This window comes from Sturnus vulgaris, chromosome 2, assembly GCF_052056855.1.
Source record: "Sturnus vulgaris isolate bStuVul1 chromosome 2, bStuVul1.hap1, whole genome shotgun sequence".
Lineage (NCBI taxonomy): Eukaryota > Metazoa > Chordata > Aves > Passeriformes > Sturnidae > Sturnus > Sturnus vulgaris.
In genome coordinates, this window is record NC_142244.1 from 101,828,692 (window position 1) to 101,854,808 (window position 26,117).

The following is a 26,117-nucleotide window of genomic DNA, read 5'->3' on the forward strand; positions in this document are numbered from 1 at the left end:
AGTGGTTCTGTGACAGCACCTCAGCCTTCAGAGGAAGTCTCTTCCTCCTGCAGGTCCTTGCCTGTTCAAAATTCCATTCTTCTGAATTACTGCCCCCTCTCTCTCTGTGTGCTGGGGGGGAAGGTTCTTGTCTGTGGGTCCCTATAAATCTCTGATTAAGTCATCAGAAAATGTATGTTTGACAGTGCAGCTTCCAAATATACATTTCACAGTCTTTCACAGAAATGTGTGATTTTAATTCTGCAGAGGAGAGCCCCCCAGATGATGCAGACAGGGTGGTACAGGGTCTGGCAGAACTCTAAGATGAAGGGTGCACAATGTATGGCATGAATAGTGATCTGCCAGTGTCATAAACACCAAGTCCATGATTATAATTCTAAATTTATAGAAATATAGAGGCTGTAGTACTGGAAACTGTGCAAGATCTAAGTCCTCCAGTACATGAGAGAGAAGTGTAATTCACCAAGCATTCAGTTATTTAGGAGGGCTAAATAAGAGCAGCCTAGTGGCTTAATTGAACTGTGCCAGCTACTGGCAATCCTCAAGTATTGCCAGGGAATGAAGACATAATGATTACTCCTGATGCATCAACTCCATGTTCGCATTCATGAGTCAATAAAAAAAAAAGCATTTAAAATAGGACTTAGGTGGAATATAAGCCCACAAACAAACCCCATGCCCTCTCCCCAGATATCTCTAATCCATCTGCTTTGTAACACTTGGCAGTGCATTACTGTTTTACTTAAAGTTCCTCAGATTCTCTCAGTTTTGCTCTCAAGTGTGCACAGAATGGCCTCAGTCTGCTTCACAGAGCACCCACCTCTCTCCTAACCCAGACTCCCTGATAAGGCACTGCTCCACCTCCATCTCCCTAGATGGACCAGGCATCTCAGAGCCTGCCTTATATTCCACGGGAAAAAGATTCCTCTCCATGTGGATCTGTAATCACTTAACATTCCGTGCTGCCACCCCCAAACAAATGGTGTCTTCTGGGTGGCCTGCCATCCTCTATAATACATAGAAGATTTTCTGGTCCATTTTTCCCTCAGCTTAAAGAGTTGTCTATCTGATTGAAAGGAATAAAAATGATTCTGAGAGGTCTATTTTGAAGCAAAGAATTCAAACTTGACTAAGCCAGGGAAAAAAATGCAAAGGGAATGTGACTTTTCAACCTTTCAGTGTAGCTGCTTGTCTGAGAAAGGAGAGCCTTTACTCATGACCACTTTGATGAGATGCACAGAAGTGCCTGTTGTAGCCAGCACACCTTAGGGACAACTGCTGTGACTGTGACAGAAAATGTTGTAAGGACAGGGTTTGAGAAACAGCATTTCTCTCACATTTCCTGATAATTGCCCCAACACTAACATAGAAGTATTTTTAGCAGTGACCACAGCTGCTACATTAGGATCCCACCTCCTCTGAATAAGAGACAGTGAGAGATATCCCACCCCATTTTCCTAGAAATCCACAGCCTTGTAGTCTAAGAGATGCAAGTCAGCATCCCTTCAATCTGAGACAGACATAGAAACTTTTAGAAAGGACACTTACTGCATGAAATCACTCAATGCTTTGTTATTGGCCACAAAACTGATGGTGTTTTAGAAGGAAAGACTGAAATTCTTGACTGATTTTTCAGTGTAAGGTTGCATTTGCTGATCTGGTGCAGGGTGGTCTGAGCAGTGTATCCTGAAGGAGGTGCCTCAACCCTGCTGGGAATCACAGTTTGAGGAGGGTGCACAAAGAGCTCATTGCAAATTTCTTGCTCTCTGCAAGTAGAACCCTGCTGTGCTGAAGCATCATCTTCTGCCCCATGGACCACATGGTTCCTCCACCAGGGCTTGGGTGTTCTGCACCAAAGCAGCAGCCACTGCAACTCCTCCTGCCTGCCATGCAGCTGAGATCTTTTTGGCAGTAATAAACAGTGGGCTGTCTGGGGAAGCATAGTAACAGAATGACGCTCTTCTCCAAAAGCTAATAACCTCTGCCTGTGTATTTCTGTGTCTCCAAAGCCCAGGGCTGCAGAGAAGCAACTGGGCACAGCTGGGACTAGCTGAATTGCGGGCACTCTCCATTAAAGAGTGGTAACCAACGCTCAGTTGATTCACACTGCACGAACAAACTCATGGCTGCTCCACCCCAGGAGCACAACTATGGGTTATCTCCCTTGCTTTTGTCCTTGGGGAAATATATCTGAGAAAACGCTAAATGCTTTCCTTAAACTGACATAATTAGTCAGGGAAAACCTAGGATTAAAATTTACCAGATCAATACTCATTATGTTAGGCTGCCTCTAATGACTACACTCCCACTGTGTGTTGTTTTTATGTCTATGTCTCAGGCTATGAAACTATCATATCAGAATTGCTATTTCTTCTTGCACTGTTTACTATGTCTTATAAAGAATTAGTCCTAAATAATAAATAAAACAACAAAACAGCTTGCTCAGAATGCTGCTATAAACCCTCACACTGCAATTTAAATCAGCTGTTGAAGAGATGCAAATTACACGCATGCTGCCAAAGCAGGAGCATATATAAAAATTCCTATTTTTCCAGTTGTAAATTTGCCTGTTGCCTGTGCATAATCTCATGTGCATATTCTCATGTTAAACTAAAACTGAAGATGTGTTTACTCCATATAATTTTCAGTCTGCAGCAATTTTCCTTTCCAGAGAGTGATATCCCATCAGAGGGAGCAGTCTGAGGTGTTAAAGCCTTTGGTCAGTCTGATTATAAGAAACATTCAAAAATAAGCATCTGAGAGAATTTTTCATCTCTTTGGCTCTGTACCCCTGCAAATAATTTTGCACTCTTTGGCTTCATACCCCTGAGAGTTTTGGTTTTGTCACACTTCAGAGGTGTGTTTTGTGTGAGCCAAAGCACACACAATCTGTTAAAACCAGATGTTAACACCTTGGTTTTCTAATAAAATATAAATTTGACTTATCGAAGTTAAAAACAATTAAGAATAGATTCAATGTAGATCAGTAATTTCCTCAGTGTGGCCATTTGGATGACTTTGTAGAAGACCTCTGCTCAGCATGACTACTGGTGGTAGCAGACAGAAAAAGATCATATGCCCTGACCCTGGAACATGGGGGTTTATGTCAGCAGAGCTCTGAGCCTATGTCAAAGCTGTGTGGTGCTCCTCACAGCAATGCAGTGAACATCCTGCCTCAAAGAGCAGATTTGGTATGGATATAAAAGTAAGGCAGTCAGTTTAGGAGATACTTATTTTTTAGGCTGGCAAAAAGTTCTCATTTCCCTCCCATTCTTCCAGTCATTTTATATCTACAAAGAACTGATGACAGAAAAAATGCTTGTGAAAGACACCCAAGAAGTACCTTAAGGATGTCTTGCAGTAGAAAGACAGATTCTTGTTTTATATTGAGGATGTGGGATTCGAGTTAGGAGATTCCCTAAAGAAAAGGAGATGTGTGAAGGAGAGGGATAGAAGGCTGAGTTAAACAAACAACAGATCAACTGATGGGAGCATTGAAGATGAGAGTCAGTATGGAGGAAACAATTTCAAAATAATCTTCTGCACACATTGTGTGGAAATGAGTTGAATTGTAAGGAGGTAGAAAATAGAAAATACTTTAAAATAAAAGGAAAATTTTATTTCATCAGTGCAAGATGTTGTGGGTATTTGTGTCAGTGTCTCTGACCCGTTGCTGATTGACATCTATACCAGCTCCTGACCATTTCTGTTGTCATTTGTCCCTATCACTGAGCCAGCCTATTTGTCGAAATGCCATTGTTCACCTGTGTCCCATGTATCATTTGGTGTATAATTCCATATCAGCCATAAATCAATGTCTGCTCTCTTATATTAGTCACCCAAGCTGTTCTTATAATTCAAACTGCATATGCCTTCAGACAGTAAAACAAGGAATATTATGGAGAAAAGCTGATAGAATTGTTAAATAAAGTGAATGTCTGAGGCTCAGAGGAAAAAGGGAGTTAAAATCGATTCTGACTCCTTTCTAAAGCCACAGAGATAGGTATTGTCTAAGCTCTGTATTTGAGACTATAGCTATTGACACTTATAGCTGAGCTTCCATTAATTTCTGCAACACAAAATCAGAATCACAGAGAAGGAACAAAGTAAGATATATTTATAGAGAAATGAACAAAGTAACATTCCTTTTAAAAAGAAATATTTTGAAATGAGAGTGCCAAGAAAAATTAATCAGTTCATTCTGATTGAAAAATCTAGGCTAGTAGCAACACTTTAATATTATTATTAATACTTTTCTTTTTTTCTTTCTTTCATTAAGTGGATCTTCCCTCCTGCCTTCTCAGTGAACATATTTATATCTTGTGGTTCCATGGTGTCTCTTAGATGAATTGGCTACCCTGGCTTCATAAAACATTATTAATAAGATTACCCAGAAGGAGTTTCTCTAACCCTATGCAGGAGTGCAGATCTCATGATTTCATGACTGTAGATGTAATACCATCTTTTATTTAACCACATTCAGGAGTGTCCCAGGCCTCTGCACACATTATGCAGTTTGCATGCCAATCAGCAAGGAAGAGCTCTGTTTTCATTAATGCAGAGCAACTGAGCAGTTTCAGGATCAGGTGTGAGGAGTATCTCTGCTACCTGATCCCAGAGAGGCTGAGAGTCACTTCAGTGAGCACTGGTTTGTGATAAGAAGAGAAATAGGGTTCCAGATCTTTTCGTGTCAGAAGAAAAGGAAAGAATTCCATTTGCCCAAATACTATCCATTGCTCTATTGCATTGGAAGAAGAAAAACTTTAAAAAGAGATACCTTGTGAAGAGGTGCTTGTTATGACTTGGAAATTTGAAAGATTAGTGGAAAGCTCAGAGAAAGAAAAACAATTTGATGGACATATGAAGGATATAAAAGGATTGATAAAAAAGGATTGATAAAGGATTGATTTGAATATTCTCAAAGTTGACATAAATTCTAAATAACTTTGCACTCTAACCTTTCTAGATGTGAGATTTCTGGTTCACTGTTTTTTAGACTTATTTCCACAGTTTCATTCACACATGGAACATTTCAGCTCTGGGAGTGGCTGCACCCAGTCAAAAGTGTTGCTGAAGGTTGTGTAGAAATATCTGAGTGAGCTTTCAAGTGATTTGCCCGGAGATGTGCTGCACGACACTGCTGTGATACAGAGCTCAGCATGAGCTACAATATCTGGGGTTAATGGCCTCCAGTGAATTCCAGTCTGCCATGACTACCCTGGAACCATCCCTCAAACTACCCACATGAAAGCCAGCTCTGGCACATTTATACAATCTGTTGTGACTGCTGTGGCTATATATTCTTTGTAGACTAGCTCAGGTTAGCTGGGTAAATCAGGAGCATGTCAGCTGTTTAACAGGCTTTTATTTTCTGAACTCCTGGTTTGTGAAGCAAAATGAAATAGTGCCCAAAAATTGTTCTTATTCAGTGTCTATTAGATAACCTGTGTGGAGATATCCCACTGTAACCCAGAGCTGACAGTAATGTATGTTTCTGTTATCAGCCTCAGCAGAAAGAGTCAGGGAAGAATGAACACATCATATGGACTATCCTGTAATGCCAAATGCAGAACTGAAGAGGCTTTGTAAAGTGAGACTTACCTTCCTCTGCCAGAACTGGGTCTATGGAAAAAAGCATTCACTGAATGTGCAGCATGCCAATCCAACAATTTTCACAAGAGCTTTAAGGCACAAAAAAAAGTGCATCTTAGCAGGGATTCTTCTTCCCTTAAATGTTGATAGGATTTTACCAGCATGACTTCAGTTACATTCAGAAATAGTCCCACAGCTGAAAACTCACATACTACTTCAGGAATTGACTATTCACTGAGCTCAAACTGTGTCAATGTATATATGTAGAGAGAAATGGCTTTAGCGGTACTTACTTCAGAGAATTTTCTTTCTGTGACTCTTCCTGTGATCACTTGGACCTGACAATCACTGGAGTCTTTGTCTTGGGAGGCCTCAGTGGTATTTTGCTGAAGAAGAATTTTCAATTCTGGAATATCACATGTCCTTTTTACATCTAGGGGCCATATTCTTGCTTAGATACTTTTTTCAAGCAAGTGAAGGGAAGTAGCTTAAATTTTGATGTAAGAGTAGTGCTCTCTTTTTATTTGTTTGTTTATATATTTTGCATGTGGGCCTACATGTGCATTTCTAGAAATAGGCAGCTGGAACTAGGGAAAAATGTACTTTCTGCTATCTGTCATGTTTTCCTGTGATTCCATCCAGCATTGCCTCTATATCACACCTGCTATGGGTAGGGCATGTTGTGTCTCCTGACACAGTCTAAAAGTGTCTGAAAGACATCACTTTCATAAATGGTATTGCTCACATGTATTTCTCAGACACTTGGTAATTCTTGGACTGACTTATATTGATGGGAATGAGAGTCCTAAAAAAATTTAGACATCTAAATATCTCTTCAGGTTTTTCTCTGGCTCTGTAAGTGCTTTTGTGACTCTTAGTCTCAGTTTGTTGGTCATAAATATGTATTGATTACACAAAATACGATTCTCAGTCTTGAATGCAACAGTAAGCACCCAAAATCATTGCTGTATTCCTACCAGGACAAATGGCATTCTAAGCAAGCTAAGTTATTATATATGACAGATGAACTTTCAGAGGATGTTGGTTTAAGCTTGATGAAGCAGAACAATATTTTTGTCTTTATTTGAATTTACCAGCAAATTGAATCAGTGCAAAAAACCATACAATTACTGCATTTTTTGAGACCTCTTTTATTTGGTTTAGTCTTGTTGGTTGCTATTTTGTTTGTTTGTTTGATTTTTTGTTGTTGTTTTTGTTTGGTTTTTGTTTCTTTTTATTTTGTTGTTTGTTTGGTTTGGGGTTCTGTGGTTTTTGGTGTGGGGTTTTTTGGTTTTTTTCTGTTTTTCTTTTTTTTTTTAAATTTGGAAGGGTTTTTGTTTGTTTATTTAGTAGGTATTATTATAATAAATTAATAATAAGTGACATAAACCTAATAATCTGCATTGGATTTTGTTGAACACTTCTAAGGAAGAAGGAATTCTGTGTTTACTGGGCATGATTATACTTAGGCAGTTAAGATGATGAACTTGACAGAAATCCCATAGAAGGACAACCTCATAGAAGAAAGGCATCACTACCCAGCAAAAAAAGTCACTTGGATTTGTAACCCTTAGGGTAACTCTGTTGTCCTGGTGCCATTAATTTTGCCTCCTGTGATTGAGCTGTTAAGACTCTAATGAGATGATGATGTTTAAATAGAGGAAAAGATTGGTTTTGCCCAAAGGCAAAATGATGTGGAAAAAAAGAAACCTTACCTAGGTGCTTGCAAAAAAGGCTACCTGTGATCTGCCTCCTGATTTCTTACTATAACCTTAAGCAAACTCATTAGCTTGTGTGAATTTTCTCATCACAGTTTGGACTACACATTATATGGGCCCTTGGAAACAAATGTGCACTGTGTTTCTGGAGTAGCTGCAGGATCCCTGTGCCTCAGAGGAATTCTTTCAGTGCATCAAAGTGGCCTTTGTCTCCCTGGCCCAATACCTATGGTCACTGGCCACAGGACTGGCTGAGGTGCCCTTGATAGCACTTCTCCAGTCATTCTGCTGTGTGCTTCACTCTGAGCAGGGAAGGAGCTAGGATGGTGAACAGCTTGTCCCTGTCTAATGACCATGGCCAGCTAAGGTGTCCCAGCAGAGTTTATCCTTGTCTGACTTAGAGGGATGTGCCTGCAGGGCCATGGAGAGGTGCCTTGGCAAGCTCTTCAAGTGGAAATTCAGGCACCTGTGGTACTGCAGCTGCAGAAGCAGAGGCCTCCATAGGGGTTAGCTCTGTTTCAGGTCTCATGAGGACTCTCATGGATGTTGGAGGCTGTCTAGTTGGGGATAAACGGTTTCTAAAACCCCAGCTGTGTCCAGAACTCACATTTAAAAACCATCTCCAACAAGTTCCTCTATCCTCCCCTGCTGTCCTAGGATGTGTGTTTCTGGTGCTCAGGTCAGCATATGGGTCTTTGTCCTGCCACCATCCACATTTTGATCCCTTGTTTGAGGTCCAACATGAAATCCCTGTCCTACAGACAATGGGATTCTCAGTCCCTGGTGGGATCACTGCCTCCCCACTTAGCCCCTTGGTTCTGTTCCTGATTCCTGTTCTGTCTCCACACTCAGGTGGGATTGATTTTAGTATTTTCAAATAGTTTTATCTGCTCTCTGTGGTAAGGGGAGAAGGGAAGTTTAGCTCATCTTTCTCCTCTGTATATACTAAATAAACCATTTGAGATAGTGAGAAAAAAACTCTGCATTGGCACAAGGATCAAATTGAGAATATAGACTAGAAAATACTACATATAGAGAAGGATACAAGATTCCTCACATATCTGTAAATATCTTGCCATATTTCTACTGTAATTCCATAAGGTGGTTCTGCCTCATTATCTTTTATTTTTGCGTCCACATTTCTCTGCTTTGCCCACAGTTCTCTATGTGAACTGTATTTTAGTTTGCCTTACAAAATCTCTTTATAAATACACATATCAAAGAAAATTGGCAAGTGCACAGGTATCATTTTAAATCTCTTGTATGATTATAATATTCCCTTCCCACTAAGGACAATTTAGTTATATGATTGGAATTAATGTGAAGAGGAAAGTCTGCCAGGTGCGACCTGGAAACTCCATAACAAAAAAGATGAGTTGGGATGAACTTGAGAATGTAGATATGATTAGCTGCAGTTAGGATCATCTCCAGGGGAAGAGTACAAGTAAATCTTCTCAAGAAAGTACCAAATGAAGCAGAATGTGTGACCATGTGCTATCAATACTGAAGAATATTTAACAGAGGCTGGAGTTAGGAGCTGGATGGGGCTCAAATGTATTTCTTCCAGCACTCATCACTCCATATGAGGAGTGTTCCACACATTGGGATGGATTCACCTCCTCTGGCAGCTGACAAGGAAAAGATTCATTCTCTAGCCAGATGGCAATAAGATCACAGACACCTTGGGCACAGCAGTTTTGAGGCAACATGCTGCAGCACATTCAGGGCAGTATTCTGTGTATTCAGATTTCTTGTGGGTAAGGTGAGCAGATGAGTGCCAGGGACTTTCTGTAAGTGTTAAGTGCCCCGAAGTCACAGAAGTGTGTGACACGTTCTAATGCCAGGGTTTTTCAAGAAGGCAGTGTATCAGAGAGCTCTGTTGACTGGCAGCCCCAGCCCCAGCCCCTGTGAGGAAGCAGGGGAAAAGCAGCTGCCTGAGAAGTGATATCTCAGCTGTTTATCAGAATACCAGACATGTACTTTCTGGTTGATTTGAGCATTAGCTGCCTGATTTGGGCTTGGTTTGGTGTTTTCTGCCTGAGTCCTTTTGAGAAAAATTTTCCTTATGACTGAAAGAACATTTTGATTATCTTGAATGTGCCAGAAAGGCACCTGGACTGTTACCCTGTTGCATTGGAAATGACAAAAGGAAAACCAGGGGGAGAAAAGGATTTAGTTATACAGTATACTTTGCTTAATTTTTTGTAGGTAATGTCAACTCTTTTTAGATTTTAGGCAGTAAAGTCATATTAATTTCCTTTGCCTTTGAAAATTTTTAGATTGTGTCCTGAAAATTTGGCTATGCTTCACAGAAGTTTGCTGCCTACATTTTAATTGAACTATTAGATTAGAAAAATCTTATTGGATAAAGTGTGTTTTAGTTTACCATTACCCCTCGTCCTACCACAGAATGCCCCACTATAAGATTTGTTCCCGTCTTTCTTATAGGTCTGCTTTAAGTATTGAAAAGTCACAATAAGGTGTCTGTAAGACCTTCTCCTCTCCAGGCTGAACAAATTTTACATTCCTTTTCAATTCCCAGAGCAGGATGTTGTGGGTGACTGTGTCAAAGGCGTACAGAAGTCCAGATAAATGACATTTGTAGCCCTTCCCTTGACCACTGATGTAGTGGCTCTACCATAGAACGCCACTGGGTTGGTCAGGCAAGACTTGTCCTTGTTGAAGGCATGCTGGCTGTCCCAAATCACCTCCCAGTCCTCCATGTGCCTTAGCACAGCTCCTAGGAGGATCTGTTCCGTGATCTTCACAAGCACAGAGGTCAGGCTAACAGATCAGTAGTCCCCAGGGTCCCTTTTTAGAATTTTAGAATTTTAGAATGGGTGCAATGCCTCCCTTTTGCCAGTCACCAAGAACTTCACCTGATTGCCATGGCTTTTCAAATGTCACAGGGAGTGATTTGACAACTTCATCAGTCAATTCCCCCATGACTCTAGGATGCATCTAATCATCATAGACTTATTTATATTCAATTTCCTCAGGTGAGGAACAAACCTATTGTCTCTACTTTTTTACTGAGTTTACTGAGTTCTTTTAGTTCTTATGATGTTCCATTTCTACCAGCAGAAGGCAAGTAAAAGACATTATAATAAAGTACAGAAACTGAAGGAGTATTTGCTTTATTGTAAAATACAGTGCTCTGGCATGTATCTACTCCTGCACATCTGGACTGCAGTCTGTGACATAGCATCATATTTCTTAATATACATAAGCCATGTTTTCCTAATGTAATTAAGCATGTTTACTAGGTTCTGCTGGCACTCAGGAGCTGGAATTGTGGTGCTCACATATGATGGCCTTTGCAAGATACCAGCTTTGAGCCTCCTCCACAGTTTTAACTGTCAAGAATGGTCTTCAGGAATCCCATGCCACTGAGACCTGCAATAAAGTCCAAATCAATAAAAACTTAGGTGTGAAGAACTAGGCTACAGAGCACTTAGGCAAACTGGACAGAGACAAGTCCATGAGGCCACATAGGAAACACCTACAAATGCTTAGCATAGCTATAGAAGCTGGGTGGTTGCATTCCTAATTATCTTTAAAAGGTCATGGCAACTGGTAAAGGTTCCTAATCATGTGGGAGAAAAGAAAATGTCACTCCTATCTCTAAGAAAGACAAGCAGGAGAATACAGGAGTTACAGGCTGGCCAGTCTTACCTCGAAGCCTGGAGCAAATCCTCTTGAAGCCATTTCCAGACATGAAGGACAGGAAGATATCTGGTAGTAGTCAGCATGGATTTCTGAATGGGAAGTAATTCCTTGGAATGCTAATAGCCTTCTATGACAACTTGAAAGGCTTCATGAATCAGGGCAGAGCAGTGTACATCTCAACTTTAGCAAGACTTTTGGCACAGTCTCTCACAACATGGAACTGACTATTGGAACAGACCAGCTAAATGGGCATGGAAAACTGACTGAATTGCAATGCTCAAAGGGTTGTGATCAGCAGCACAAAGTCCAGCTGGTGGCCAGTCACTACTGTGGTACTGCAGGCACAGTACTGGGTCAGTACTGTTTAACATCTTCATTAATTACCTGGGTGATGGGACATGGTGCACCCTCAACTAATTTGCAGGAGATAGAAGACTGGGAGGAATGGCTGATGCCCTAGAGAGTTTCCTGATATTCAGAGGGACCAGGAAAAGCTGCAGAAATGGGCCAACAGGACCTCACTGTGCTCAGGAAAGGGAATGCAGTCCTTCACCTTGGAAGGAACAATCTGGGAGATGTCCAGCTGGAATGCAGATTTGCAAAAAAGGCCACGAGGCTCCTGGAGGACACAAAGTTGAGCATGAGCCAGCAATGTGCCCCTGCAGCAAAGGCAGCCAATGGACTCTTGGGCTGCATTAGACACAGCATGGCCAGCAGGTTGGGGAAAGGGATCCTTTTCTTTGCTCAGAACTGGTGAGACACACCTAGAGTGCTGAGTCCAGCTCTGGGCTCCTCAGTATGAGAGAGACATGGGCTCATTGCTATGGGTCCAGCAAAATGTTATGAAGATAGTTAAGAGACTGGAGGATCTACCATACAAGAAGAGGCTGAGATTTCTGGGGCCACTCAGCCTGGGGAAAAATGGTTCTGGGGAATCTCAACCATGTGCATGAGTAACTGATGAGGTGTAAGTAAAGAAGAGGCAGCCAGATTCTCCTCAGTGATGCCTAGTTACAGGACAAGAGGCAGTGGATGCAAGCTGAAACACATGAAATTCCACTTAGACATAAGAGAAGAGTGTTGCTGTGAGGGTGACTGCACACTGGCACAGGTTGCCTAGAGAAGCTGTGGAGTGTCCATCTCTGGATGTATTCAAAGTCTGATGTGGCACAGTCCTGAGCAACTTTCTCTAGCTGATCCTGCTCTGGGACAAGATGCCCTATGGGGACTGGGTGATCCCCAGAGGTTCCTTCCAGCTTCAGAGATTCAGTATATCTGGATGTAGAGAAACATGTTGTTCAGGATGCCTAGGTAGTAGAAATACCACCAATTCAAAGGAACAAAAATGATAATATGGAGGGAAAGTAGCAGACTATTTGGTTTGTTTTTGACTTGGTATTGGAAATGAAAACATACAAGACAAAAAGGAAGTGCTTTTTAAAAATTCTTGTAAAAATCTGAGTTGAACAACATACTTCATTGGAATTTAACAGCTTCGAAACATATTATTGTTGTAAAACATTGTCAAATTCCTGAGTGCTAGACAATGGGTTTCACTGGACTCATTAGTTTATTCTTCCATTTTTCAAAAACCAAAGTAATAATGTTTCCATCCTTTGTAAATAAATTTCAGATCTGAATTATAAACCAAATGGGGATATTTATGTTCTGTGCACTGACATTTTTTCATTTTTAAGGAATATGATGTGAATAAGAATAATAATGGCAAAAGAAAGAAGAAGGTACTTGATACTCAATGCTTGTACCAACTTCTGTGTCACTGAAATTCAGACCTTTAGCGTTAATCCTTTTTGATTCTGTTGAGAACCCCTGTTTATTTCATCACACCTAAAAATTCAAGGAGGCTAATAGGCAATTAATTAAAAATTAAGTCCCCATTCATTCTGCCACACGTCAGTGGCTGCTGAATAACAGCAAAGGTGGTGGGAGGGAAGAGAATACAAATAGCTGTTTAATGGAAGCTATCTGTTGGAGCCAGAAAAGATATTGCTAAAATATTTGGTTATGGCAAGCCAGACACTTCCAGATCAGGTACACAAAGAGCTGCTTGTGGACTGAAATCAATGTGAAAAGTTTCCCCTGCTGGGAATTTCAGTGGCAAACCTTTGCCTACAGAGTGGAGTAAATGTGGAGAGAGAACATTTTAGGTGTAAGTTCTGGAGGAAGGGAGAAGGGAGAGAGGCGTGGTTGCAGTGCTGAAGTATATTCTGTGCTGATATTGTGGATAAGAAAAAAAGCCCTCACTCAACTCTCTTGTGAATCTCTAAATGCAGAGATGTAGTTCTGTGTGTTTATGTAACAATTTCCAGTGAAACTTGGTTAAATAAATTAGTATTGATAATGCTTTTCTTTTGATCAAAATTTACATGAGCTTCTTTGGGAAAACTCACTTTCTGCTTGTTTTCAGCCACATCTGTACCAGATTGTACGGAGGCTGAGGGTTCTGTATTTTTGTTTCAATGTATATTGCAACATTTTTATTGCATTCCACAGGTCCTCCAGTAAACGTTACTTGCAATATTTTTATCAACAGTTTTGGATCAGTCACAGAAACCACAATGGTAAGTGCTATGATACCACTGGCAAGAGAACAACAATACTTAATATATGTCATGAACACAACCTGTCAATTTTTCTATTTATTGTTCAACTTGCAGGTCCTCCTGTAAATGTTACCTGCAACATATTTATCAACAGCTTTGGTTCAATAGCAGAAACTACAATGGTGAGTGGGACTGATCATTGAAGCCATCTTGTGAAGGAGTGGGATGTGATGTAGAATAGAGATACTCAGCTTGTGGGGACAATTACTAAGTTATGAAGCTACTAAAAACCTACTAAAAACCTGAGTAAAAATAAAATAAAATAACAAAATAAATATTATATATAAATATATATAAAATATTATATATATATATATAAAATTAAACTCACCTATCAAGTCTAAACAGACCTACATAGGGACTGCACCACAGTCTGTAGTGACTGTGATGGCAGCAAATATAGGTGTGTGCAAAGCTGCTTTCTCAGGTTTCTTTAGCTCAGATGAGGCAGAGGAACAGCTGGAGCTCAGCTGTGGGTTTCCCTGCCAAGTGCACCATACTCGAATGTGTTTTATACCACATGCTGAATTACCTGCTGCTGCAGAAAATGGTCTTGTTTAACTGAGATACATCTCTGTGAATTGCAGCCACATCAGTCACAGAAATAAGTGTAAAACTTGAGTCAAATGATTAGAACATGTGGGGTATAAGACTTAGGTATTTTGAGGTTAAGTTAGTTCTAGGAAATGATGGGATTCCACCTGACTGAAATTTATATTTTGACTGAATGCAAAGAACACGGTCAAAAAAAAGGTCAGATTTTCATTTTAAAAATTGCAAAATATAGGATAAAAAAAGCAAACTACTACAAAATGAAAATTAAAATTTTTATTTAACTTTTAATGAAACTTTTTTAGTCTAGAAGTCTACCAGTCTATTATATTTTTCCAATATCTGCTAAGAAAAATAATTTTAAAAATTCTGATTACATTTAAAAAGATGCTGAGTTTTAAAATCTTTTTCAAAAGTCAATAAAAAAGATCTGTTTTTTATTCAAGGCTACATACATCTGTCTATGGAGGTTAATCCACAGAGATATTTTTAAAAGATTTATCATAATAACATGGTAAACCCATAATAACTATTAGGTGCTCATATCTATGGCACTTTTGAAAAAAATTGCTATATAGTTTCACATCTCTGTTTTCCAGAGATTCCTACACATCATCCAGGTCTTTCTAGATTTGCTGAAGCCAGAGGCAATAAAGGTGCTTGGCTTCTTGTAGGAGTGAGAACTTTGTAGTTAACAGAACTTGCTACCTACTTGACGTAAACAAAAACAGTAGCTTTAAAATAAAATGGAATAGGTACTGCCTTGCAGGCATTGCATTATAAAGGAACAGATGATCTTTACCCTGACTTATGTTTTTTGTTGAATATTAATTTAGATTCCATTGTAATTCGTGCCGTCATTTTATTAAGTGGTGATTAAAGAATGTAGGAACACAAACCTTCTGCTCTTAAAGAATTTTATTTTAAAAACCCATTCTGTTATTTAATGTTTTCTAGAGATAAAAAGCAAGTTATTGCTAGGCCAGGTTGCTTTCTTTAATAGTGTGGGAAAGACTTTGCTATAAATGACAAGCTGAAGCATACAGAACTATAAAACAAATAATAAAATATATTAGTACTTTAGACTACATATCTGTAATATTTTAAAAGCACCTTAAAAGAAAACTAAAATCAATTTTAAAATGACAGGGAAAGAAACTTCTCAGGATGTAATATAATTATCAACAGACTTCATTTTCATTATTTTTGGAAAACATTAATTGTTTCCGTGTTTTAAGGATTCTGAGAGAATAGCTGTAGCATTTTTACCCAGCCATGTCTGTTGATCCCAGTGTGTAGAGACATCAGCAGAGCATGAAGTAGCAAAAATCCTGCACGTCACTAGCTTTACAAGATGGCATTCAATGAAAATATTTGCACGACCTAATGCTGATTGCATTAATTAGACTCCTTCATTGCTTTGATTAAATCCCCTCATTGCATTTTACCTTCTATCAAATATGTTAATGTGCACCTATCCAATGTTCATTAACACATTTTGCTGAAAACAGCCAAACATTCAAGTAGATGAAAACTAAGACTATTGGCTTTCTTATTTTGCTTTGTTCATTGTATCTGCTGAAAGTGTGGAAAGATTTCTCCGAGATGCTGTTCAATTATTTGATATTGATTTTCTTAATGTTGTTACTTCTTTAATGACTATTGTGACTAGTTTTTAGAGTCTGCTCTGAGAGGCAGACATCAATTACTGTTCTAACTACTTTGCCTTTCTGAAACAGATATAATCATGTGGTAAAATTGTTGGCATCCCTTGTGATAAATAACAAGCTTGTTTGACTCCTAGGAATCATTTTTCCCTATAAAATGTACTTGATGGTTTTGACATAAAACGAAATGATTCATTTAAAAGCCTGGATTGCAAATTCAATAGAGACACTCCTGTCTCAGAGGAGAGGAATGCTCAGTGAAACCTTGTACATACACTGAAAGGACATTATCAGAATATAACTTGGACCATCTACAGCAGTTCATTGGAAACTTGGAAGATGAAAACTTGCTCAGAGAAGCTTTCAGTAGGAGAAATTAACATGGCACACAGGATTACAGTCCCACACCTACTAAATTCAGTAAGCCAGGTTCTCAGTAACATTATCAGGAGTAGTTTCTGTTCTCTGATTAGGACACAGAGTACAGGATAAAATTCCTCCCTGTGTGAAAGGCCAGCACAACTCCAATGTCCAGTACACTCTTCTAAAAGCTAAAATCTTACATTAAGAAATAAAACAGGATTTTATGCTGATTCAGATGGATGAATTCCATAGACTCATCATGAGTTTTATTCCCAACGACCTAGAGAAACAAAATGCAGCTGTAATTGTCTTTCTGCTCTGTAATACACATATGGGACAGTATCCCAATAGATTATTTTTCCTGCAAAAGAAATGTTTTTCTTCCTTTTTATTACATATATATTATGCCAAAATGAAAATAGTTAAAAAAAGGTCAGAGTTGAGATGATATAGTTGAAAATTTTCTTTCATTTATTTGTCTTTAATTTAAACCCTAACTTGCAAAGAAAGAGAAAAATATGTTTCTGAATAATTTCACTGAATAAAGCAGTTATGAGAGTAAACTTTCTATCTATTTTTGGAAGTATTTACACATGCAGTATTCAGCAGAAAATTCACTGTACAGCATGACTGCAGTTGAGTATCACAGATGAGTAATCTGCATCAGCCTGGGCAGCATCCCAAAGAATTCAGATGTTCAGTGTTCCTAATGAACAGGATTTTTTAGCTATCAGCTATAGAAGAAGTTAAGAGTGGTTTGTACATTGACAAGCTAATTGTTAATTACAGAAATGACTGACTGTGAGGACATTATTATTGTTGTTATGCCCTACAATCAATGACTGACACTATGCAGTAAGTTGTCTGTCAGGGTAAAGGATTCAAACTCCAGTTGTGTTTTGAGTACTGATGCTAGCAGAAAAAAATTGCCATTTTTTAATTTTAAAAGCTTTGCTGTGGCTGGCTGTATGATACTATCTCCTATTTAGAGAAAAAAAAAACCCAACCCATAATTACAAATTAGCTTATTAGATCCTGATTAATTCACATGTATACTTTTAACTTAATAAAAGGCTCTCACTGAAGCCATTAGGGACACATTGAATGCTCATGCCCATAGGCTTTTTTTGTTGCATGGCCTTGGAATAGGTCATCAAACCACTTCTTTTCACCATTTATCTTTAGGATTTAGAGAGAGGTAGAGTAGCCTTTTGGCAAACTCCTCTTATTCATGGAAGGCCAGCTAAGTCTGCTGTTTGTTTCAGACTCCCAACTCAACTGCTGGGCAATCACTGCTGGAAGGGAAGCTGGGAGGAAAGCTCAGACCTAAGAAAAGTTCTGGTTCAGAAAGAGAAAGCAGCACTGAGCAGGGCAGGGGCTCCCCTGCACTCCTGCCACAGCAGGGCCTGAGACCAAAGGGATCCAGAGCTTTCTCTGGGCAGTGAATCTGCATTTAGATTTGCTGCAAAATTATATCTATCTACATTCCTGTAATACAAGCTAAGTATATCTGTGGATCAAGTCTCTAAATCTTCAGATAGAGTTACTAAATCTAATCAGATTAATATTCTTTTAGTATGTTTGTATTACTCTGATCTTAGGGCTTGAGAACAGAGGAAAACTGTTTATCTGAGTTGTCTTGAGCTACTGCTGACACTGGTATTGCATCTGAGATTGAATCTTCAGGTCCACACTCCTTGTTCAGAGTGGCGGTGCTGTCAGAAAGGATTTGCAGAGTAGGTGTACTTGTGGTTGTGAAGAATGCATTACTACAAGTCCACCCACTTCTACCCTCAGGACCTTGCAAAATACACACTGTAGTCTGCCTCAACTCCATGTTGTTCTACCATTCTCAAGAGAATTTTTCCTTCAAAACGTAGTACAGTGGTAAATCAGGAAAAGTAAATTCAGAATTCTCCACATGATTAGGTCTGACTGTGTAAACACACATCCCGCTCAACTGCTTATACAGCAAGCATAGGAGGAAAAATAATGCTGTTCTTGTGATGTGCATGTTATAGTTACATTTATACTTCTCATTAAAATATCTACACATATATATGCAAAGCCTATCAGATGTAAAATAAAGATTTCAGTTCTGTTTTGCTTCTAACAACAAAGCTTACAGAAGGAAAGCATTTCTAAATGTATTGGTGTGATGACTGACAAATTTATGAAGGGACATATTGAAAAATATAGTGTAATCTTATTGGCACTATTTATGATTTTGGTATAATATATATTATCATATGCAAGCTCTTCTATGAATAAAGATTTTACAGACTGTTTCTTATTATCTAAAACACCAACCACTGGAGTTCATCAAAGCAATTTTTTAGCTATTTCTATATATTTTGCTGATCTGACTTATTTATGATTTCTATGTCATGGGGGAAAAAAATCCCTCTGTTTTCCACAGACTTCGTTATATATCATATTACAATGAAGAATTAAAGGCAGTCTCACAACTAGTTGTAGAAATTTTATTCTATCAGCTCCTGCCTTCTTTTCTGCAGAATTAGAATCAGTGCATTCCTGGATTTATAGCTAAAGCTGTCCCATATAAACTCTGAGACACAGATATACTTAAAGATAAATATAAGCTTAAAGACACATAATAAACATAAGACACTCTCAGTTTCTAAGACCAAGAAATAAGGGATAGTACGATTATGGATGGCGTATCCTCACAAGTTGTGATGACATCTTATAAGCTCAGAACTGCAAGTAGCTATTTGATATTTAAATGTCTGAAACAAGATCATCATAAAAAAGTACAATGACTTGTGAAAAACAGACACAGGCTTTTGTGTCTTTAATAAATGCTATTCTTGAGACCTCTCTCAGGTCTGTCTTGCTCTGATTAGTCAACATTCCTGTTTTGAATCACATCTACCCAAGAGCAAAATGAAAATGACAAACAAAGAAAGAAAAGTTGTTCATCTACTGAGATTGTAAAGCATCTTCCCATTGGGTTCAAACTCTGCATCAGTTTGGATGTCAGAAATATTCTGTCAGGGCAGCAGCACATCTCACTACCACCCCACACAGCAGAGGGGGCGAAAACTGACGCTCAGAGGGGCTCGTTCACAGAGACCCAGTCAGCTCCTACATTTTCCTAGCCAAAAGCACAGTGTTGCCATTTTAATGTACAGCTGCTACCATAAAGCAAATCATAAATGTTAATGCTTTGTACTGTCAGCAGAATAATTTGATAAAGCATCCCTTCAGATAATATAATCAATAGAAATATTATTAAATAGTTTTATTTTAGAGGAAGAGTAGATGGTATTTCTAAGAGAATGTTCACAGACAAATTAAAAGTAATAATTTCAGGGAGGTGAAGATCTTATTTGCTGACTTTGGAAACGTGGGATAAGGAGAGTAAACATTTGCTTCTTTCCATTCCCTGCAGGGAGTTTAGAACCTGAAAGCTCTTTTCGCTCCCCTTTAATAACCAGTTTTTGACACAGTGTTAATGTTGGTTCTAAATGACCCTCTGTGTAATTGCTGCCTTTCCCAGTTGTGACTAGCAGACCACCAAGCAGAAGAATACAATCAGGCCAGTTTAATGGGAAACAGACAGGGAGGAGTAAATGAAGGAACATACACAGAAATATACAGTAAATAGGAAAAGGAAACAAGTAGTAAATAAGAAGTGGTGCTTTAATTTCTTCTATACAATTTTGGCTTCACTGGAATTAAAACTATTAAAACTATTAAAAACTATTCATGAGTACATTAGACATAAATGACATACATATTGGAATTGGAATTTATTTAAATTGGTAATTTTATAGAATCTTTGATGAAATTGTATATATTTAGCTGCAATGCTTTTTGAATTCCCAAATACCTCTTAGGCAATCCACAACATTTGAAAGAGGGTTGCATTTAATTGTGGAGATTGCAGTTAATATCTTTCTTGTCACTGAAGGAATTTTGATTTGGAGAATGTACCAGTTGTATTTGTTCGGTTCAATGCAGCATTTTGACAACTTAATTTTCAAATGACAACTCTGATGTTCAAAGGATAACACAAGCGTTTGCTGTAATGCTGGTACTGCAGTAAGTCTAAGAACATAAAGCAAGCTAAAGTGGGCTTCCAGTTTTGGTGGCTTAGTAACCTTTTTACATGACATTTCTGTAGGACTACAGAGTGAACATTTTTTTGAGACAGCAGTGGAATGACTCACGTCTGGCTTACAGCGAATATCCTGATGATTCCCTGGATTTGGATCCCTCTATGTTGGATTCTATTTGGAAGCCAGATTTATTCTTTGCCAATGAGAAAGGAGCAAATTTCCATGATGTCACAACAGACAACAAGTTGCTGAGGATTTCTAAAACTGGGAAGGTGTTGTACAGTATCAGGTAAACCAGTTAATTTTCTTTTTTTCTCTTCTTCCTTTTGTTTCCCTCCCTGTTTTTCTGGATGCAATGTAGATGTTTAATTTTTTATTGTCCTATGTGTGCGACCAAAACAAGACTTAATAATAGCAGGGTAGAAGGAAAACTTGCCTATGCTTCTTTGCTAACATTTTACTTTTTGCAAAACAGTCTCTAAGTGGCACAGCAGTACTTCTTGGTCTTGTTGAAAACTTAAGGCTGTCTAGAACTTTAATGGTATGCCTCAGTAATTCCCATTAGCATTAGCTCGAGTCACTCCTCTTGCAAAGAGGAAATAATATCTTCAGTAGTCTGTGGGTTGCAATTTAAAAGTAAAGGGGAATATTAATTTAAATGACTGCTCAACACTGTAAGTAAAAACATGCTTGAACTGCAGTAAATTTGACATGCAAGTCACTGGCTAATTGGATGTATCTAGTCACATTTAAAAAAATCACCTGGAACTATAGAAAGCATTTGTTTTTGATACTAAGTGCACTGAAGTGTGTCATGTGACTAGATTTAGCTGAATTAATAAACACTGACAAAATATGATTTGATATGACCTGATGAAATGGGACATAAGCAGAAAAACAAAATTGCATTCCACAGGCATAGCAGCAAACAACCTACAGTATTCATTTGACATTCAGCTTACTGTGACCCATTAATTGCTTAATAGAGGTAGCCAGAGATGCAAAACACTCTATTATTGCTCTTAGGATTGTTTAAAATGAAGTAATTCCTGAAGTTTGTTTTCTTTCTGGAAATGCTTCTTGGCTTTTGCCTTTCTTGCATTATGGAAAGTAAACATGATAGTATTTGTTTAACAGATTGTTTAGTGAATTTGTTCATCCGTAAAGCAGATTAGCTCAGAAGGCAGTTATTTCTGATGGGGTATTGTGGTTTTGACTGTACTTTCATTAAGGAATTACTATTGATCCAGGCTCAGGATAGCTGTGTTTTTAGGATGTTAAATAAGAATAAATATTAACATGGAACTTCATTCACTTACATAATTCTTGTGGAAATTACTTCATAAGTAATATTTAGAGAGATGAAGCAAGGTTACTGAGCAGGGTTTCAAATTGCTCTGCCTGAAGAGTTTGAGAAAAAATAATAGGATACAAGGATGATACCAGCACTAGCAGGGTGATAAATATGCTTTCACTTACAAATATTTCCTGTTTCACCCTGAGAAAGAAATGAATGCATCTGTTTGTTTGAATGACATCAGACACCATCTCATTGGAGGAGACAGTGCAGTTGGGTGTGTTCTGAATGCAGATGGACAGTTTTCCTGACATTTGCTCATGCGGCAAAAGTGATATTTTGAGCTGCCATATCACGTTGGTAAAATTCCCACACCTAAATGCAAATTAATTTGAAGCAGAGTAAGCAGAATTCCAAGGGAGCGCTAAGCAAAGCTCATGGCTTCTCATTGTATCACACAACAGTAACAGAGTAACCCGGCACATCGAACATGGCAAATAACTTTGTAATACTTTACAGTGGAGAAAACTTTCTAGAGTATGGAAACTTGAAATCAGAAGCAATCAGAAATACTTGTCTTTACTCTCTAGATATTGGGCTAGATACTTCTATGTCAGCTGCTTGTAGTTGTGCTATGCAGAAACAAGCAACAATATTTTAGTGATTGATTTCAGAACATTGTGAATGCTCAATACTGTACCAATAGCACCTTGCCTGTGGTTGTGATATTTAATATTTATCACTTAGTGTGCTTTAACTGTTTAAAGCACTTCACAAATCCCTCTGGGATGTAGCAGATAGGCTGTTTTGTCATATTTCCAAATTTATCAAAATCAAATTAATCTGGCATAAATACAAACCGTTCTTTGCATAAATTGAGTTTAGAAGTGCTCCTGGTAATTAATGAAGCAAGGCATGTGTATTATACAGCAGTGGTATCCCTCTTCCCTGTATACTGCAAAACATGAAAATGCACCATGGAGGAGACTGAACTGGCTGTTAAAGGCTCTCGGAAGCCAAACCTGCCCTTTCTGAATGGAACTTGGAAAGTCACCTGGGACAACAGTTCATGGTCCATATTTTACTGAAATGAGACATTTGGTGTAGGATATGGGTGCTCAGAAACACCATGAAAGAGTGAGTGAGGGTCGGGGCCGTGTATCACTTCCATGGCAGTGCTTAGCTAAGGGAATTATCTCACCCTGTGGAAAGGATGAGGCTCTTGGTCCTTCTCCTGTATAGCTGATCAAAGAAACAAGCCTAACACAGCACAGAAGAGGCATAATGTAGATTTCCATCAGAGTTTGCCTTATAATAATCATTATGCTCATGCTTGCAGATTCCTACAACTATATTTAATTCCCTGGGAGTTGTTACAGAAAAGAAAAAGTTGTTGATGGTTGATGTACCCACCTCTGAATCATAACTTTAGGAATCCAACCCCATTTTTATATGTTTGCTTCATGCTCAGATGATTACCTTGATACCTTTTTTGATCTCAGATAGCATGCTGTATTCAGCTTCAGGCTCTATTGCTGGTAACTGGTCTATACCCTTGGGTGCTGCAGGGAAAACTAGAGCCTTGTGGAGGGAACCCAGAACTACTTAATACTGCAAATATATGCTATTGCCACTGGAGAAGTAGCAACAGCTCTTAGAGACACATGTATTTTGAGAAGTCTGCAATTGCAGCAAAGTTATATTCAACAAGCAGCTTCACTTTAGTGAAGATCAGTCTCAGTTCCGTTCATACGTAACAATTGAAAAACTGTTAAATAGCTATAACTTTTATTTTAAAGCACTCTGTAGAGAGCAGTCAACACGAAATGTTTGTAATAGCAGTGTTGAATAAATTACTTCGTGTTTATATTGTATGCTGAAAAAACAATAAGAGTTCAATAATAACCTAAACAGTGTCACACTTGTGACTCATCTGTTCCCAATCTCTACTGATTTCTGCATGGATTGGATTTTGGAGGGGGTTCTGCACTTGGAAAGCATCACAGCACTGTGTGATGGTACAAGAATGCTGTTCCAGGCACTCACATTCTGTATGACAACTGCATTTTGCATTGCACACCCCACTGCACGGGCTTTATGTTCCAGGGACGGGGATCGTGTCTTCTCTGGCCCCCTGAGGACACCTGGGACATCAGGAAAATGCTAAATAAACTCATAGAAGCCTTTATATTCTCTCTGAGCCACCCATTTGTGCTACCTGATTCCCACAACCTCATTTCAGGCTGCCAGCCAGCTCAGAATATTAGCATCTGCCTAAAAGCTTATTTTAGCAAAATGATAGAAAGTAGTTTTATTTAAGGTTTGTGGCTTTTTTTTTTCCTGCATTAATTGCCTCCTTCTCTTTTTAATATTTTCAGTGCATCTCAGCCATATGCGATCAATTCAGAAGGTGATATAATTCAACCATAATATTGATCCACAGCGCTGAATCTAGAAAATATTGGTCAGGAAGGCAAAAGCATTGTAAATAAATTTGAAAAATATATACATTTATGTATATATTTTTTTTTCTGGCCCAGAAAACACTCTCAGTTGAGCTTTGCTCTGAATTGCAATGCCAGTGTATTTAGCCAGAAATAGTTACAAAGCAGATTACTACATTTATTTTAAATATGAGAAGATTTTTTAGAATGTGTTGCATAATTTGACAAGAGAGACACTTGGAATTCTAGGGAGGAGATCTGTGCAAATTCACAAATTACATTTCTTCCTCTATTTTTGTTATTCATGTTCAAATAGCAATTAGTTACCTAGGAAGAATTTCCTCAAATCTTTCAGACATCTGTTTTTCTGTCTTTCTTTGTCTTCCCAGTGCCAGAACTGTTAGTTATGTAGACAATTAGTTCCTTCTGGTTTCAACTATCGACCTAGTTTTAATTGTAAATGTTACTATGGCTGAGGGCAGAGTGTCTGCTAGAAAGCACTTCTGTGCTGTAGGGCACTAGGAAACAGAGAAGGCTCAAGCTATTGGATGGCTCTGTTTGTGTAGCTGTTCTGGGAATGGTTTCCAGCCCTCCATTCCAAAATAAGTAGCTACAGGGGGAGCTGGTACATCCCAAATTCCCTCACCTGCTTATGCAAGCCAGGAGAAGTATCTGTGAGAACAGTTCATCTATTTGCAACTCTGCCTCCCACACCAGCTGCCTTGCTCAGGAGTTTCCAAAATCAACTCTTCCAAGTGTGGCCACAGCACTGAGGGACGGAGCACTGAGCCAACTCCCTCCTGCACCCCCACAACCCCACACCACTTGGTGTTAGATCAGGAGTTATGTCTGCCATGTCCATCACATAAATCATCAGAAGTAATCCACAGCACTTTTATAATCCAGCTTTTCTGAGAGAAACTTCTGTGTTTTGTAGTCTCCTCTGTCCTCGTGTTCTGTGCCTTATGGGAAAGAAAAGCAGATTAAGGAAATACATAGGTAGCACTGCTGGTCCCTCTGCAACAGATGCTCATGGCAAAAAGTTCATTATCCTGCTAAAATATATTGCTTTTAAATAAGATACAGTCTTGGATTCTTTTTACATGGCTATTTTACAATATGTTTCCATGTTACAGTGAAGTCAGATGTAGGTTTTCCAAAACAATTTTAGGGTACAGACTTTATCAGCTAATTGATATTAGGGATCCATTTATACCTACTATGTGTAAATCATCCTTGTCCCAGCACAGTCTTTACTAGCAGAGTGGTAGAAAATTTTATGTGCATTCTGTGCTTTAATTTGATGACTTCGATTTTATTTTACAATCTAGTGTTGGGATTTAAGAGGATTTGGACTTTACTAGCAGCATTGTTTTTCCATGTGACAGACTGACAGAGGTGGGATCATGGAGACATTTATCATGATTGACATGTCTGTTTGCTTATTAAACTCCCACCTCACACAAATATCTCTGTTACCTCAGGTCCTATCAGAATAACACTGCTATTGACAAGGTGGTGATTTTTCCTTTGAAGTGAATGTCAGTATTCACAGGGACATTTTCATTGAAGATTATTTCATTCTTGCATTGGCAAAACAGTACAGTACTCTATTCTAACTGCCCTGACTTTCCAAAAGCATAAAATGTCTTCATATACCTCAAAGTAATTTTTCTACATTTAAACCAGACCAAAACATTGAAGAATAGTCAATGGAAATGCTAACTGAAATAGAGAACAACTAAAACATTTTGGTGTTTGACAGCTAGTATGTACTGTGGGCTCAGGCCTTATAGAGCTACAATCACTAAACTTCATTGTGCTGCACAATGTTACTGGGACACAGACACTTCCCAAATTAGGGCTGTATGCTATGTGAATCCTGTGAATCTGACAAATTTTTCTTCCCATAAGCATGATTATATTAATAACAATGGTTTCAGAAACTAAAAAATTGCAGCCTTTTGTGGGACAAGCAGCCATTCTCATTATGGCTGAACCCAATGTCCTTGGATTATCATTAGCTCTGTTTTTCACCCTTCCTTTCTCTTTCCTTTTTGCTCTTACTCCTGCCTCTCCTTCCAGCCCCACTCCCGCCCCTTCCTT

The 26,117-nt window shown here is 38.6% G+C and overlaps 1 protein-coding gene across 9 annotated transcripts in view; it reads left to right on the forward strand.

Annotated features, from left to right (window-relative positions):
• Positions 1-26,117, forward strand: part of GLRA2 (glycine receptor alpha 2) — a 122,255-nt gene that overhangs the window by 11,040 nt on the left and 85,098 nt on the right. For 5 of the 9 annotated variants that reach the window (XM_088160213.1, XM_014875890.2, XM_088160216.1 and 2 more), the window contains exons 3-4: positions 13,494-13,561; positions 20,336-20,559. In XM_088160213.1, the coding sequence (XP_088016339.1) occupies positions 13,494-13,561; positions 20,336-20,559 (292 nt within the window). Of the gene's footprint in view, positions 1-13,493; positions 13,562-13,657; positions 13,726-20,335; positions 20,560-26,117 lie in introns of all 9 variants that reach the window. The other 4 variants (XM_088160214.1, XM_014875891.2, XM_088160218.1 and 1 more) reach the window with 2 other exon arrangements.